Source organism: Ranitomeya imitator, chromosome 4, assembly GCF_032444005.1.
Source record: "Ranitomeya imitator isolate aRanImi1 chromosome 4, aRanImi1.pri, whole genome shotgun sequence".
NCBI lineage: Eukaryota > Metazoa > Chordata > Amphibia > Anura > Dendrobatidae > Ranitomeya > Ranitomeya imitator.
In genome coordinates this window covers 657,213,685-657,230,539 of record NC_091285.1, presented here as the reverse complement: position 1 = coordinate 657,230,539, position 16,855 = coordinate 657,213,685, and the positions used below count along the sequence as shown (strand labels likewise).

The following is a 16,855-nucleotide window of genomic DNA, read 5'->3' as shown; positions in this document are numbered from 1 at the left end:
ACAGGAAAATTCTTCTCACTAAACCCAGGAGACAGGCCATCAGGAATAGATGCACTGGCTCAGAACTGGGACATGAAATTGGCTTACGCTTTTCCTCCATTGGCCCTAATACCGAGAGTACTGAGGAAGATTCAGGAGAGCCAGACATCAGTTATCTTAACCCCTTCATGACCTTGGGATTTTTCGTTTTTCCGTGTTCGTTTTTCACTCCCCTCCTTCCCAGAGCCATAACTTTTTTATTTTTCCGTCAATTTGGCCATGTGAGGGCTTATTTTTTGCGGGACGAGTTGTACTTTTGAACGACATCATTGGTTTTAGCATGTCGTGTACTAGAAAACGGGAAAAAAATTCCAAGTGCGGTGAAATTGCAAAAAAAGTGCAATCCCACACTGGTTTTTTGTTTGGCTTTTTTGCTAGGTTCACTAAATGCTAAAACTGACCTGCCATTATGATTCTCCAGGTCAGTACAAGTTCATAGACACCTAACATGACTAGGTTATTTTTTATCTAAGTGGTGAAATAAAATTCCAAACTTTGCTAAAAAAACAAAAACAAAATTGCGCCATTTTCCGACACCCGTAGCGTCTCCATTTTTCGTGATCTGGGGTCGGTTGAGGGCTTATTTTTTGCGTGCCGAGATGATGTTTTTAATTATAGCATTTCGGTGCAGATACGTTCTTTTGATCGCCCGTTATTGCATTTTAATGCAATGTCGCGGCGACCAAAAAAACGTAATTCTGGCGTTTTGAATTTTTTTCCCGCTACGCTGTTTAGCGATCAGGTTAATGCTTTTTTTTAATTGATAGATCGGGCGATTCTGAGCGCGGCGATACCAAATATGTGTAGATTTGATATTTTTTTTTATTGATTTATTTTGATTGGGGCGAAAGGGGCGTGATTTAAACTTTTATATTTTTTTTTATTTTTTTAACATTTTTTTCAACTTTTTTTTTTTTACTTTTGCCATGCTTCAATAGCCTCCATGGGAGGCTAGAAGCAGGCACAGCACGATCGCCTCTGCTACATAGCAGCGATCTGCTGTTCGCTGCTATGTAGCAGAAATGGAGGTGTGCTGTGAGCGCCGACCACAGGGTGGCGCTCACAGCCACCGGCGATCAGTAACCATAGAGGTCTCAAGGACCTCTATGGTTACAATGGAGACGCATCGCCGACCCCCGATCATGTGATGGGGGTCAGCGATGACGTCATTTCCGGCCGCCCGGCCGGATGCGGTAGTTAAATGCCGCTGTCTGCGTTTAACAGCGGCATTTAACTAGTTAATAGGTGCGGGCAGATCGCGATTCTGCCCGCGCCTATTACGGGCACATGTCGGCTGTTCAAAACAGCTGACATGTCCCGACTTTGGTGCGGGCTCACCGCGGAGCCCTGCATCAAAGCAGGGGATCTCACCTCGGACGTACTATCCCGTCCGAGGTCAGATAGGGGTTAATAGCCCCTTACTGGCCCAAAAGGAGCTGGTTTTCTCTACTAAAGAAGATGTCCTGGGAAGATCCAATCCATCTACCAGTCGTACCGGACCTTTTGTCTCAAGGGCCCCTAGTCCATCAGAACCCGGGCCTACTACAGTTAGCAGCATGGATCCTGAAAAAGAGATCCTAAGATCAAAAGGGCTGAGAGCCAGTCATTGCTACCATTCAAAATAGTAGAAAACCTGTAACTTCTGCAATATACAGGAAGATATGGAAAAAGTTCTGCTCTAAGTCCAGTTCCCGTATCGGTCTCTCACGGTCCGGATATTCCGAAAATTCTAGATTTTCTCCAGCTGGGGTTTGATAAAGGACTGAGGCCTAGTACTCTGAAGGTACAGATCTCAGCCCTCCGTTCCTTCTATGACGTCCAGCTAGCCTCTCATCCATGGATAGTGAGGTTTGTCAAGGCCATTCAGAGACTTAGGCCTACAATTTGCAGTACAGTGCCTCCCTGGGATCTAAACCTGGTCTTGAATAAACTCTGTAAGGAACCATATGAGCCACGAGCTCAAGCAAACCTGAGAGCCATAACCCTTAAAGCTCTCTTCCTGGTGGCAATAACGTCAGCACGACGCGTTGGTGAGATCCAATCTTTCTCTATTAAACATCCATACTTAAAGGTCCTGGATGACTGTATCATCCTTAAATTAGATCCCGGGTTCCTTCCTAAAGTGGTTTCGGACTTCCACAGAAGTCAAGGAATTGTTTTGCCTACATTCTGCCAGAACTTCTCTAATGAAAGAGTGTTCTCTTCACGCTTTGGATGTAAAAAGGACAATTCTACACTATCTAGAGATCACAGATAGTTGGAGAATCGACTCTAACCTCTTCGTTCAGATGACCGGGAAGAATAAAGGGAAGAAAGCATCCAAAGCTACTCTAGCAAGATGGATTAAATCTACCATCACGGCAGCTTACATCTCGGCAGGAAGAACTCCTCCAGAAGGCATTCGTTGAGAGCAATCTCGGCCTCATGGGCAGAAAGCGCTGGGGCTTCTATGGACCAAATATGCAGAGCTGCAACATGGTCGAGGTCAAATACCTTTTGTAGACATTATAAGTTAGACGTAACTGTGAATCAACAGACTACATTTGGGAGGAAAGTCCTCCAGGCTGTAATCCCGCCCTAAAAAATTAAGGAGTTATTTGGTATTCCTCCTGGTGGTGCTGTCAGGAGGGATGTCCTGGAAAGTAGGAATTAGTCCTACCGGTAAGTATGTTTCCAGGAGTCCATCATGACAGCACCCCTTATATACCCTCCCTTGAGTTCCTGTCTGATATGTGATGTAAACATCTGTAGAAGGAATTTCAGTAAAATAGAGTTGCATCCATCCTGGTGTGGTACTTGAAAAATCACTGAGGGGTGGAGGTGGGAAGGGGCTATTTAACCTCTCCTGTGTTTCCTGCCCCTATCAAGGATAAGAAGGACAACCTCCTGGTGGTGCTGTCATGATGGACTCCTGGAAACATACTTACCGGTAGGACTAATTCCTACTTTTTTTATTGTCCCTACCTATGGGGATGACAAAGGGGGGGGGGGGGGTCATTTACTATTTTTTTTTATTTTGATCACTGTGATAGGTTATATCTCAGTGATCAAAATGCACTTTGGAACGAATCTGCCGGCCGGCAGATTCAGCGGGCGCACTGCGCATGCGCCCGCCATTTTGGAAGATGGCGGCGCCCAGGGAGAAGACGGACGGACCCCGGGAGGAGCGGTAAGTATGATGGGGTGGGGTGGATCGGAGCACGGGGGGGTGGATCGGAGCGCAGGGGGGTGGATCGGAGTGCAGGGGGGTTGGATCAGAGCACGGGGGGGTGATTGGAGCACGGGGGGAGCGGAGCACAGGACGGAGGGGAGCCGGAGCAGTGTACCGGACAGATCTGTGGCTTGGGGGGGCGATCGGTGGGGTGGGGGCACATTAGTGTTTCCAGCCATGGCCGATGATATTGCAGCATCGGCCATGGCTGGATTGTAATATTTCACCAGTTATAATAGGTGAAATATTACAAATTGCTGTGATTGGCTGTTGAAAGTGAAACTGCCAATCAGAGCGATCGTAGCCACGGGGGGGGGGGGGGGTGAAGCCACCCCCCCTGGTCTAAACTACCACTCCCCCTGTCCCTGCAGATCGGGTGAAATGGGAGTTAACCCTTTCACCCGATCTGCAGGGACGCGATGTTTCCATGACGCCACATAGGCGTCACAGATCGGATTGGCACCGACTTTCATGACGCCTACGTGGCGTCAAAGGTCGGGAAGTGGTTAAAGTGACAGTGCTATAATAAATCATGTAACGGTGTAAATTACAAAAGTGAATATACACTAGTATACAGTGAAAAAGGGGGTATAATGAGATCTATTACACCCGGTAGTAGAATAGTAGAATCATACCTCATATACAAGTGTAACTGAATAAATTAGTGGCAAGAATCAGTCCCTATATTTAAGCTGGGACAGCATAAGTAAACAATGAGGGATAATACACATAACACTAAAACCAACAGTGATATGAAAATGCTAAATGGCTACCTACACTATAGAACCGCTAAATATAAATACATGTACAGTGGGGCAAAAAAGTATTTAGTCAGTCAGCAATAGTGCAAGTTCCACCACTTAAAAAGATGAGAGGCGTCTGTAATTTACATCATAGGTAGACCTCAACTATGGGAGACAAACTGAGAAAAAAAAATCCAGAAAATCACATTGTCTGTTTTTTTAACATTTTATTTGCATATTATGGTGGAAAATAAGTATTTGGTCAGAAACAAACAATCAAGATTTCTGGCTCTCACAGACCTGTAACTTCTTCTTTAAGAGTCTCCTCTTTCCTCCACTCATTACCTGTAGTAATGGCACCTGTTTAAACTTGTTATCAGTATAAAAAGACACCTGTGCACACCCTCAAACAGTCTGACTCCAAACTCCACTATGGTGAAGACCAAAGAGCTGTCAAAGGACACCAGAAACAAAATTGTAGCCCTGCACCAGGCTGGGAAGACTGAATCTGCAATAGCCAACCAGCTTGGAGTGAAGAAATCAACAGTGGGAGCAATAATTAGAAAATGGAAGACATAGAAGACCACTGATAATCTCCCTCGAACTTGCACTATTGCTGACTGACTAAATACTTTTTTGCCTCACTGTATATGTACCCCACATTAAACTATAATCCACCTAACAAAATATATGTATTCATTAATGGATATATAAATGCACATATGTTCCAACAATTGGATATGCACACGAATATGAAGAAATCACAGGACCTCAGAAAATACAGAATTATCGGTACATCTAAAGTGCAGGTGCAAGTTTCTAGAACTAGATAAAAAAAATAACTTCCTTATGACATTCAGATGATAATTCTCTTCAGAGTCCATTTAAGCCCACGAGGTCACTCGTTGCTTTATAATAGCCCACAATAGGTGCCAAAGAACAAAGGAGGAGTCCCTATAAAACGAACCTCGGTCATCAAGAATTATAAAATAGCTGCAAAAACTACAGAACAGAATCACACACTCCATTTCTTTAAATGTAATTTAATTGGAATTTTTTATTTTTTTTTTGTTTTCGTCGTTTTTCCACCCCTAGAAAATGAGCGCGAAAACTCAATTAGGCGTTTTTATATCTTTTTGGTGAATAAAACGAACTATTAAACATCCATTATCAAAAGTCCTAGTTAGTTTTTGTGGTTCAATAGGTCACTCCACAAGATACATAGAAACATACATAATCCTCTACGAGGTATATTGAGAGGATAAGAAGTGAAATGAACGATATTTGGAGATTAAAAAATAACTGTTTATTAATACAATTGTTAAAAACGGGGCGGGGGGATGGGGATTATATGAGACAAAATGGGGACCTCCAAATGGTAACGGGAGAGATGAGCCAACAATCATCTAATAAGAATATTCAGTATAATGAGGTAGATTAATTGTTACATGAGAGGAGTCCCCTCCAAAACAGAACATATAAAATCTTAGACGTGCACAAGTGTGACTGCCAATTATTGTGGCTGACGGAAAAAAGCAGGCAAAAAATACTTTTTCTCTTCCCTTACTTAACCCCTTCCCGACCTTTGACGCCACGTAGGCGTCATGAAAGTCGGTGCCAATCCGACCCATGACGCCTATGTGGCGTCATGGAAAGATCGCGTCCCTGCAGATCGGGTGAAAGGGTTAACTCCGATTTCACCCGATCTGCAGAGACAGGGGGAGTGGTAGTTTAGACCAGGGGGGGTGGCTTCACCCCCTCGTGGCTACGATCGCTCTGATTGGCAGTTTCAATTTCAACAGCCAATCAGAGCGATTTGTAATATTTCACCTATTATAACTGGTGAAATATTACAATCCAGCCATGGCCGATGCTGCAGTATCATCGGCCATGGCTGGAAATACTAATGTGCCCCCACCCCACCGATCGCCCCCCGATCTGTCCGGTACACTGCTCCGGCTCCCCTCTGTCCTGTGCTCCGCTCCCCCCGTGCTCTTGTCCGCTCCCCCCGTGCTTCAATCACCCCCCCGTGCTCCAATCACCCCCCCTGCACTCCGATCCACCCCCCTCCGTTCTCCGTTCCACCCCCCCCCGTGCTCCGTTCCACCCCCCCATGCTCCGTTCCACCCCCCTGGTGCTCCGTTCTACCCCCCCGTGCTCCGTTCCACCCCTCCCGCGCTCCGATCCACCCCCCCCATGCTCCGATTCCCCCCCCACCCCATCATACTTACCGATCCTGCCGGGCGCCGCCATCTTCCAAAATGGCGGGCGCATGCGCAGTGCGCCCGCCGAATCTGCCGGCCGGCAGATTCGTTCCAAAGTGCATTTTGATCACTGAGATATAATCTATCACAGTGATCAAAATAAAAAAAATAATGACCCCCCCCCCCCCTTTGTCACCCCCATAGGTAGGGACAATAAAAAAATAAAGATTTTTTTTTTTCCACTAATATTAGAATGGGGTAGGGTTAGGTGTAGGGTTTCGGTATGTGCACACGTATTCTGGTCCTCTGCGGATTTTTCCGCTGCGGATTTGATAAATCCGCAGTGCTAAACCGCTGCGGATTTATGGCGGATTTACCGCGTTTTTCCTGCGCATTTCACTGCGGTTTTACAACTGCGATTTTCTATTTGAGCAGTTGTAAAACCGCTGCGGAATCCGCACAAAGAAGTGACATGCTGCGGAATGTAAGCCGCTGCGATTCCGTGCAGTTTTTCCGCAGCATGTGTACAGCGATTTTTGTTTCCCATAGGTTTACATTGAACTGTAAACTCATGGGAAACTGCTGCGGATCCGCAGCGTTTTCCGCAGCGTGTGCACATATCTTTAGAATTAGGCTATGTGCACACTGTGTGGATTTGGCTGCGGATCCGCAGTGGATTGGCCGCTGCGGATTCGCAGCAGTGTTCCATCAGGTGTACAGTACCATGTAAACATATGGAAACCAAATCCGCTGTGCCCATGGTGCGGAAAATACCGCGCGGAAACGCTGCGTTGTATTTTCCGCAGCATGTCAATTCTTTGTGCGGATTCCGCAGCGTTTTACACCTGTTCCTCAATAGGAATCCGCAGGTGAAATCCGCACAAAAAACACTGGAATCCGCGGAAAATCCGCAGGTAAAACGCAGTGCCTTTTACCCGCGGATTTTTCAAAAATGATGCTGAAAAATCTCACACGAATCCGCAACGTGGGCACATAGCCTTAGGGTTAGGGTTGGAATTAGGGTTGTGGTTATGGGTGTGATTAGGGTTATGGCTACAGTTGGGATTAGGGTTAGGGGTGTGGGGGGGGTTAGTGTTGGAGGTAGAATTGAGGGGTTACCACTGTTTAGGCACATCAGGGGTCTCCAAACGCAACATGGCGCCACCATTGATTACAGCCAATCTCGTATTCAAAAAGTCAAATGGTGCTCCCTCAATTCCGAGCCCTGACGTGTGCCCAAACAGTGGTTTACCCCCACATATGGGGTACCAGCATACTCAGGATAAACTGCGCAACAATTACTGGGGTCCAATTTCTCCTGCTACCCTTGTGAAAATAAAAAATTGCTTGCTAAAACATCATTTTTGAGGAAAGAAAAATGATTTATTATTTTCACGGCTCTACGTTGTAAACGTCTGTGAAGCACTTGGGGGTTCAAAGTGCTCACCACATATCTAGATAAGTTCCTTGGGGGGTCTAGTTTCCAAAATGGGGTCACTTGTGGGGGTTTCTACTGTTTAGGCACACATGGGGCTCTGCAAACGTGACGCCCGCAGACCATTCCATCAAAGTCTGCATTTCAAAAGTCACTACTTCCCTTCTGAGCCCCGACGTGTGCCCAAACAGTGGTTTACCTCCACACATGGGGTATCAGCGTACTCAGGAGAAACTGAACAACAACTTTTGGGGTCCAATTTCTCCTGTAACCCTTGGGAAAATAAAAAATTCTGGGCTAAATAATTATTTTTGAGGAAAGAAAACGTATTTATTATTTTCACGGCTCTGCATTATATACTTCTATGAAGCACTTGGGGGTTCAAAGTGCTCACCACACATCTAGATAAGTTCCTTTCGGGGTCTAGTTTCCAAAATGGGGTCACTTGTGGGGGGTTTCTACTGTTAAGCCACATCAGGGGCTCTGCAAACGCAACGTGACGCCCACAGAGCATTCCATCAAAGTCTGCATTTCAAAACGTCACTACTTCACTTCCGAGCCCCGGCATGTGCCCAAACAGTGGTTTACCCCACATATGGGGTATCAGCGTACTCAGGAGAAACTGCGCAACAATTACTGGGGTCCAATTTCTCCTGCTACCCTTGTGAAAATAAAAAAATGCTTGCTAAAACATCATTTTTGAGGAAAGAAAAATGATTTATTATTTTCACGGCTCTACGTTGTAAACGTCTGTGAAGCACTTGGGGGTTCAACTTTTGGGGTCAAATTTCTCCTGATACCCTTGGGAAAATAAAAAATTGCAGGCTAAAAGATCATTTTTGAGAAAATATTTTTTTTTTTTTTTTTTTTTTTCATGGCTCTGCGTTATAAACTTCTGTGAAGCACTTGGGGGTTCAAAGTCCTCACCACACATCTAGATTAGTTCCTTTGGTGGACTAGTTTCCAAAATGGGGTCATTTCTGGGGGATCTCCAATGTTTAGGCACACAGGGGCTCTCCAAACGTGACATGGTGTCCGCTAATGATTGGAGCTAATTTTCCATTTAAAAAGCCAAATGGCGTGCCTTCCCTTCCGAGCCCTGTCGTGCGCCCAAACAGTGGTTTACCCCCACATATGGGGTATCAGCGTACTCAGGACAAACTGTACAACAACATTTGGGGTCCAATTTCTCCTATTACCCTTGGCAAAATAGGAAATTCCAGGCTAAAAAATCATTTTTGAGGAAAGAAAACTTATTTTTTATTTTCATGGCTCTGCGTTATAAACTTCTGTGAAGCACCTGGGGGTTTAAAGTGCTCAATATGCATCTAGATAAGTTCCTTGGGGGGTCTAGTTTCCAAAATGGGGTCACTTGTGGGGGAGTTCCAATGTTTAGGCACACAGGGGCTCTCCAAACGCGACATGGTGTCCGCTAACAATTGGAGCTAATTTTCCATTCAAAAAGTCAAATGGCGCGCCTTCCCTTCCGAGCCCTGCCGAGTGCCCAAACAGTGGTTTACCCCCACATATGAGGTATCGGCCTACTCGGGAGAAATTGCCCAACAAATTTTATGATCCATTTTATCCCATTGCCCATGTGATAATGAAAAAATTGAGGCGAAAAGAATTTTTTTGTGAAAAAAAAGTACTTTTTCATTTTTACAGATCAATTTGTGAAGCACCTGGGGGTTTAAAGTGCTCACTAGGCATCTAAATAAGTTCCTTGGGGCGTCTAGTTTCCAAAATGGGGTCACTTGTGGGGGAGCGCCAATGTTTAGGCACACAGGAGCTTTCCAAACGCGACATGGTGTCCGCTAACGATGGAGATAATTTTTCATTCAAAAAGTCAAATGGCGCTCCTTCCCTTCCGAGCCTTACCATGTGCCCAAACAGTGGTTTACCCCCACATATGAGGTATCAGTGTACTCAGGAGAAATTGCCCAACAAATTTTAGGATCCATTTTATCCTGTTATCAATGTGAAAATGAAAAAATTGAGGCTAAAAGAATTTTTTTGTGAAAAAAAAAAAAAGTACTTTTTCATTTTTACGGATCAATTTGTGAAGCACCTGGGGGTTCAAAGTGCTCGCTATGCATCTAGATAAGTTCCTTGGGGTGTCTAGTTTCCAAAATGGGGTCACTTGTGGGGGAGCTCCAATTTTTAGGCACACGGGGGCTCTCCAAACGTGACATGGTGTCCGCTAAAGAGTGGAGCCAATTTTTGATTCAAAAAGTCAAATGGCGCTCCTTCCCTTCCAAGCCCTGCCGTGCGCCCAAACAGTGGTTTACCCCCACATATGAGGTATCAGCGTACTCAGGACAAATTGGACAACAATGTACGTGGTTCAATTTCTCCTTTTACCATTGGGAAAATAAAAAAAATTGTTGCTAAAAGATAATTTTTGTGACTAAAAAGTTAAATGTTTATTTTTTCCTTCCATGTTGCTTCTGCTGCTGTGAAGCACCTGAAGGGTTAATAAACTTCTGGAATGTGGTTTTGAGTACCTTGAGGGGTGCAGTTTTTAGAATGGTGTCACTTTTGGGTATTTTCAGCCATATAGACCCCTCAAACTGACTTCAAATGTGAGGTGGTCCCTAAAAAAAATGGTTTTGTAAATTTCGTTGTAAAAATGAGAAATCGCTGGTCAAATTTTAACCCTTATAACTTCCTAGCAAAAAAACATTATGTTTCCAAAATTGTGCTGATGTAAAGTAGACGTGTGGGAAATGTTATTTATTAACTATTTTGTGTCACATAACTCTCTGGTTTAACAGAATAAAAATTCAAAATGTGAAAATTGCGACATTTTCAAAATTTTCGCCAAATTTCCGTTTTTATCACAAATAAACGCATAATTTATTGACCTAAATTTACCACGATCATGAAGCCCAATATGTCACGAAAAAACAGTCTCAGAACCGCTAGGATCCGTTGAAGCGTTCCTGAGTTATTACCTCATAAAGGGACACTGGTCAGAATTGCAAAAAACGGCAAGGTCTTTAAGGTCAAAATAGGCTGAGTCATGAAGGGGTTAAAGCTAATCTCTATTGTCAATTATAAGGATAAGAATAAAGGGTGCGTACACAGGGAGGGAATTTCCTAAATATCTCAACTAGCTGGGTGCTATATAATTGCAGCTACTCAGAAGCTGGTAGTAAGGATCCTCATGTGCAGGCTATGATAGAGATAAGCACGGAGGGAATGTAATGAAAGTTATGTTACCTGGATGGTTCTGTAGAGGAGTTGGAGGCCAGTGCCCTGGGATCATGTAACAGCGAGGGGACGTGTGGCTGTGCTCTCCCGACGCGTCACATGATCCCAGGGCACTGGCCTCCAACTCCTCTACAGAAGTCGTTTTTCCCTGTTATGCACCCTTTATTCTTATCCTTATAATTGACAATAGAGATTAGCTTTAAGTAAGGGAAGAGAAAAAGTATTTTTTGCCTGCTTTTTTCCATCAGCCACAATAATTGGCAGTCACACTTGTGCACGTTTGAGATTTTATATGTTCTGTTTTGGAGGGGACTCCTCTCATGTAACAATTAATCTACCTCATTATACTGAATATTCTTATTAGATGATTGTTGGCTCATCTCTCCCGTTACCATTTGGAGGTCCCTATTTTGTCTCATATATTCCCCATCCCCCCGCCCCCTGTTTTTAACAATTGTATTAATAAACAGTTATTTTTTAATCTCCAAATATCGTTCATTTCACTTCTTATCCTCTCAATATACCTCGTAGAGGATTATGTATGTTTCGAACGATTAAACATGTATTGTAGCCAAATCAGACAAGTAATCCGCATCAAAAAGAAACCACTGATATAACGCTGAGCAGCATCTTTACTTCCCGGAGAGTAGGTTTTGGCTGATGGTAAAAAAATAAAATGCTGCATAAACACAATGTGTTGACGTAACCTATAGGAGTGCTGTAATTTTAGTATCAGATTTTTTTGTGTGTGTAGACATCCAATGATTTCGCTTGTAAATGTTGGGTATATGTATCCACAGTGATGACGGTTTCTTAATATTCTGAGGATGCATCAAATTTTTGTTGGTTTACTTTTCATGTTTGTTATAGGTGAAGAGAAAATGGAGACCACTCATGTCTCCCCCACTAGATCAAGTCCAAGGAAGAGTTCCTCCACTTCCCCATCTGCTTCTGTAACAAGCCCAGCAAAGAGACAGAGAAATAGTCCTGAAAATTTGTCCTTTAAAGAGATCCTCCCCAGCCCCCGGGAAAGAAGAAAATCTTTAAGGAGATCTGTTGGCAAGAAACGTAGGACATTGCCTCCAATCTACCACAATGCCACAGGTCAGGATTGGTGCCTCTGTCGGCATAGTCTATTAAAATATTATGTCAGCTGTTTTGAATATTCTTATTTGGGTGCAGTTTTATGTAACTTTAGGTTAATGGGGTCAGACACTACAGTTTGTTTGTTTCGGCAGGATTTCTAAGCTAACAGTCCTCTAGTTCTTTATTCTGGCTTTTTCAGAACTTGAACCACTGCAGCCAATCAGCATATGCATATTGGCTGCAGTAGTCACCTGACGCTCACCCCATGAGAAGAAGAAACGTGCGAGGGCTACACCCAGCAGTACAGAAGAGCGGCGTTCTATTAGGTGCTTTTTTTTTTTTTTTTTTTTTTTTTTTTTTTTTTTAATTTAGCACCACCACGGCCACTTTTTAAAAATCAGAAATAAACTGTAGTGTACATCTCCTTGTTTGTACAGGGGTAGCCCCCTTTTGAGAAATCCTGATCCTTGGATGCATTTTGTTAGGCAATAGGAAACAAGCAGCCACGCTTTACGCTTCGTCCCTGGTCCAATATTGCTCCCGATGACTAATATTGCCCGCAGCACTCATGTCCTGTCAACAACGCGGCAGCCAGTCGGTGACTTCAGCATCTGAGCGGGAGTTTCTACTGCATACAAGGATGCTGATGTTTAAAAGGGATGGTTGGTCTAAAATGAAAAGTCTGTAGTCATTCTGTGTGACTGCAGACTTGTGGATCCTCCTAGCGCTGGGCAGAACCCACCTAGTGGATTGCGGCAAGTGTTGAGTGAGACTGCACCCACTCGGCTGGTTTTGCCCGGGAGTATGCATATTGCATTCTTGACCGCCATTCCCACCGCAGACAACTGCAAATCCTTGTTTCTTTTAGACCAAACATCATCTTTAAAGAGGACATGTTGTCTCCTCTAACATACATTGGTTTTAGTAAATGTTTATATTTTTACAAAATATCAAACCTGGAGTACTTTTTATCAGAAAAAAAAATGTAGGTCATTCCTCTGTTATCCCTTTTGGAAATGCATGAATAAATTGTTAAATTGTCAGCTCCTTCTATACTTAGAGGGGCTTTCTGAGCTATATATATTTCCACATTCTGTGTGACATTTGCCCACTGTCATGATTCCCCTCAGTTGTGGGTATGTGTATATTAAGTATTTGAAGAAATTTCTGCATATCTTGTTAGGGAAAATGCAGCTAAAAAAGGCCCGTTTTTGCTACATTTTTTACTTGTGTTTTTGGTGCAGATTTTTCTCATGCAAACTTTTTTCTCTTCTTCCTGACTGTTTTGTCAAAGAGCTGCTTTTTTTGCAAAATGCAGCATGTCACTTCTTTCTGTGGTGGTGGTGTTTTTTTTTTTTTTTTTTTAGCATTTTTCATCAATTAATGGATAGTGCAAATATTTGATAAAGTTGAATCAGATAATTTTTTTTTATGCACTAAACTTTAGAATGTAAAAAAACACAGCAAAAAAAAAAAAGCAAAAACGCAACATGTGAACACAGCCTTACTCTTCAATCCAGCGTCCGTTCTCTACTTGCTTCTGGCAGGTCGTAATCAAGTGCCATACATTTTGTACATGACTGCTGCTGCCACTCAGTGATCACTTTCCATAGATGACTGCATCACTGCTGAGACCACCGATCGGTTGCAGCAGTCATGTAAGTAATGCATTGCATGTGATCGCGGCAGGAGGTTAGCAGATACCAGCGGAAAACGCCGTAACGCCTCTGGAGCAATGGAAGATTGAAGACTTAAGTATGTTTTCTTTATTTAATTTAACTCCTTACTTTATTTATGTTTTTAGAAATCCTATATTGCCACTCCCTTAAGACCTTAGAGTGAAAATATAAAATCATTGCTTACTGAAATATTACTATATTTTTCTCTTTTAAGAGCTTAGTGAAGCCATCAGTTTGGAATTACCAGAAAGTCAGCGATTGTCTGAGCTGCTGCAGTCCTGCTTTGAGGTATGTAATGCCTTCAGCTCCAGGATAGTGAATCTTTTATTAGATAACGTAGATTTTGCAAATGAGGGCACGTTTGACTTTCGGTCGTTTTGGGGGCATTGTCCTGGTTTGTTTTATGGAACCGGAATAGTGTATGGTGCAGCTGAAAATATGACTAACCCTTAAATCTTGACGAAGAAAAAAATTAAAAATTTTATATTTTGGGGGGTAAGGAGCATAAAGTTTTATCTATTGGTCAATGTTGGTAAAAGTCAAGACTGATGGTATCTTAAAATGGAGCAGCAGGCTTCAACGTTTGGACGGCTGCGTGTGTCTGTGGGCTGTTCTTTAGTCATAAAGCTCTTTGGAATTCTTAGGTCATTCATAGGAATAGAAAACACGTCTACAGCTGCCCAAAAACCGTGTGTGCCTCTGATATTGTAGCTCAATCCCATTCGCTGAAGTAAATCTTCAGGTTTGCTAAATTGGTTGGTGCAAAAATAAGTACACCCCACTTCAAAAACAACTACATCTGGTATTTTAAATGACCACCATGATTTTTAAGACAGCACCAAGTCTTCTAGGCATTGAATGAAAAAGTTGGCGACATATTGCAATATCTGTCTTTTTCCATTCTTCAAGAACGAGCCTTGCTGCTGGATGCAGAGAGATGACAACTTTTCTCCACATAATTCTGCATAAGTGTTTCAGTTGGGTTCAGATCAGGAGACACTTGGTCCTTGTTCAACAAAAATGCACCATTGTCCTTAGATGTGTGTTATGGATCATTGTCATGTTGGAAAAGTGCTTGTCTACCAAGGGCACAGAGTGCTGGATTCTCTTTTCATTATGGAGCAGTACATCTGTGAATTCATGATACTGTCAGTGAAATGTAGCTCCCGACACCAGCAGCTCATACAGCCCTCCGTAAGGACTCTGAGGCCACCATGTGTCACTGAAGGCACCATGCATTTTTTTTTTTTTTTGTTCTCCTCAACTTGATGCCACATTACTGTTTTGAAGCCATCAGTTCCAGAAACATGTTCATGTTCATTACTCCAGAATATAAATTCCCTGTAGTCTTTATGTATTTCTGCATGGGCCTTGGCAAATTGTAGGTGGCTTTTTTTGCACATGAGCTTTAGGTAGTAAGCCCTATTGTGTCACAAGAAACACTCACCCCGGTTTGGCTTTCTCCTACTTTAGATAACTTCTCACCTTACTCCCAACCTCACTACTCACCCCAACCCTTCTTAACAGAAGACGCTACTGTTTAAGTGTTAATTTCCATGGACGGCCAGGACATCTCTGTGAGAGGGTTCCAGTTCCATCTTTGTTCCATTTTTGTTTCACTTCCTCCAGTATTCTGATCAATACGTAAAGCTTTTCTGATTTTCTTGTGGCTTTCACCATGTAATACATAATTAGCCTTACCTGTGGATGAATTTTGTAGTCTAAACTGTAGCTTGTCTCCTAATACTTTTTTTGGGTGTACTCATTTTTTGCAACATATTATGGTATCCCATATAGAAGTTACTTTTGAAAGGAAAATGAAAGGTTTTCTGACAAATCTGTTGGAGTGTACTCATTTATGCTGAGCACTGTGTATATACACTTAGGTACATCTGATTAAAATTTTGTACCCCTTCTCTCTGTTTTTATCTTATAAAGTTCTCCCTTCGTAAATTAGAAACTTCTCTCTCTCATGCCGATGCATTCAGTGCAGAATCTTTCAACGTCAGTGGTGAGTATTTGTGTTCCTTAAAGTAGCTCTAATAGGAAAACACTAGCAAGCAGTTAACCTTTTTAATAGGAGCCTGGCTTTAGAGTGGTCCTGTAAAGGTACCGTCACACTCAGCGGCGCTGCAGCGATATAGACAACGAGCCGATCGCTGTAGAGACGTCAAACACAGCAACTCCAGAACGATGCAGGAGCGATCCTGTGAAGTAACGGCGACTCACTTATCGTTCTCACTGGTTGTTAGCTCCATGTAAAACGTTGCTGGCGTCGTTGCTTTTGATGTCAAACATGACAATACGAGGGGCGATCCAAAAGTAATGATAATCAAAAATTTTTTTTTTTTTTACATAGTCTCCTAACAAGTCTATACATTTAGTCCATCTCTTTTCTAAACTTAGAATTCCCTTAGAAAAAATTCTTGATCTTGACCCTCAAAAAAATTCCCAACAGCGGTAATCACGTTGCTATTGTCATCAAATTTCTTGCCCCGGAGGTGTTCCTTGAGCCGAGGAAAGAGAAAGAAGTCACTGGGGGCTAGATCTGGCCAATAGGGGGGGGTGTTCCACCCGTTCAAAGCCCGCTTCTTGAATGGTAGCCATGGCAACTGCAGCTTTGTGAGCCGGCGCGTTATCTTGGTGAAACAGCACTCCAGCCCGCAGTTTGCCGCGCCTTTTCTCCTTGATAGCCTCCCACAATCTTCTTATTTATTCTGCGTAGTAGGAGCCCGTAATAGTGGCTCCCTTCTCCAAATAGTCCACCATAATAATTTCTTCAGCGTCCCAAAAAAAGGACGCCATAACCTTCCCTGCTGAGCTTGACACTTTGAATTTCTTCGGCGTCGGTACGTCGGCTCGTTTCCACATCATCGATTGTTGTTTAGTTTCGGGATCAAAGTGGTGGATCCAGGTCTTGTCCATGGTCAAAAAACGTGACAAAAAATTTTCCTTGTCTGCTTGGAACTTTTCTAGATTTGCTATTGAAATGTCAACTCGTTTCTTCTTTTGCTTGTCAGTTAACATTTTTGGCACCCAACGCGCGGAGACCTTTCTCATATGCAATTCTTTTGCAAGGATTCGTTGAATACTGCCATATGAGATCCCTGTGACCTCAGCTACATGCCTGATAGTCACTCTTCGATCTGCCAATACAACTTCTTCAACTTTTTTCACGTTTTCTTCATTGAGGGTTGTGGATGGGCGTCCTTCACGATGTTCATCTTCCGTCGATGTTTTTCCCA

General features: G+C 43.1%; 1 protein-coding gene across 1 annotated transcript in view; it reads left to right on the top strand.

The window, feature by feature from the left end:
- Window positions 1-16,855, top strand: part of DSN1 (DSN1 component of MIS12 kinetochore complex) — a 69,996-nt gene that overhangs the window by 16,700 nt on the left and 36,441 nt on the right. The window contains exons 2-4 of the mRNA XM_069767047.1: window positions 11,716-11,949; window positions 13,825-13,898; window positions 15,549-15,621. Of these exons, the coding sequence (XP_069623148.1) occupies window positions 11,727-11,949; window positions 13,825-13,898; window positions 15,549-15,621 (370 nt within the window). The 5' untranslated portion in view covers window positions 11,716-11,726. The remainder of the gene's footprint in view (window positions 1-11,715; window positions 11,950-13,824; window positions 13,899-15,548; window positions 15,622-16,855) is intronic.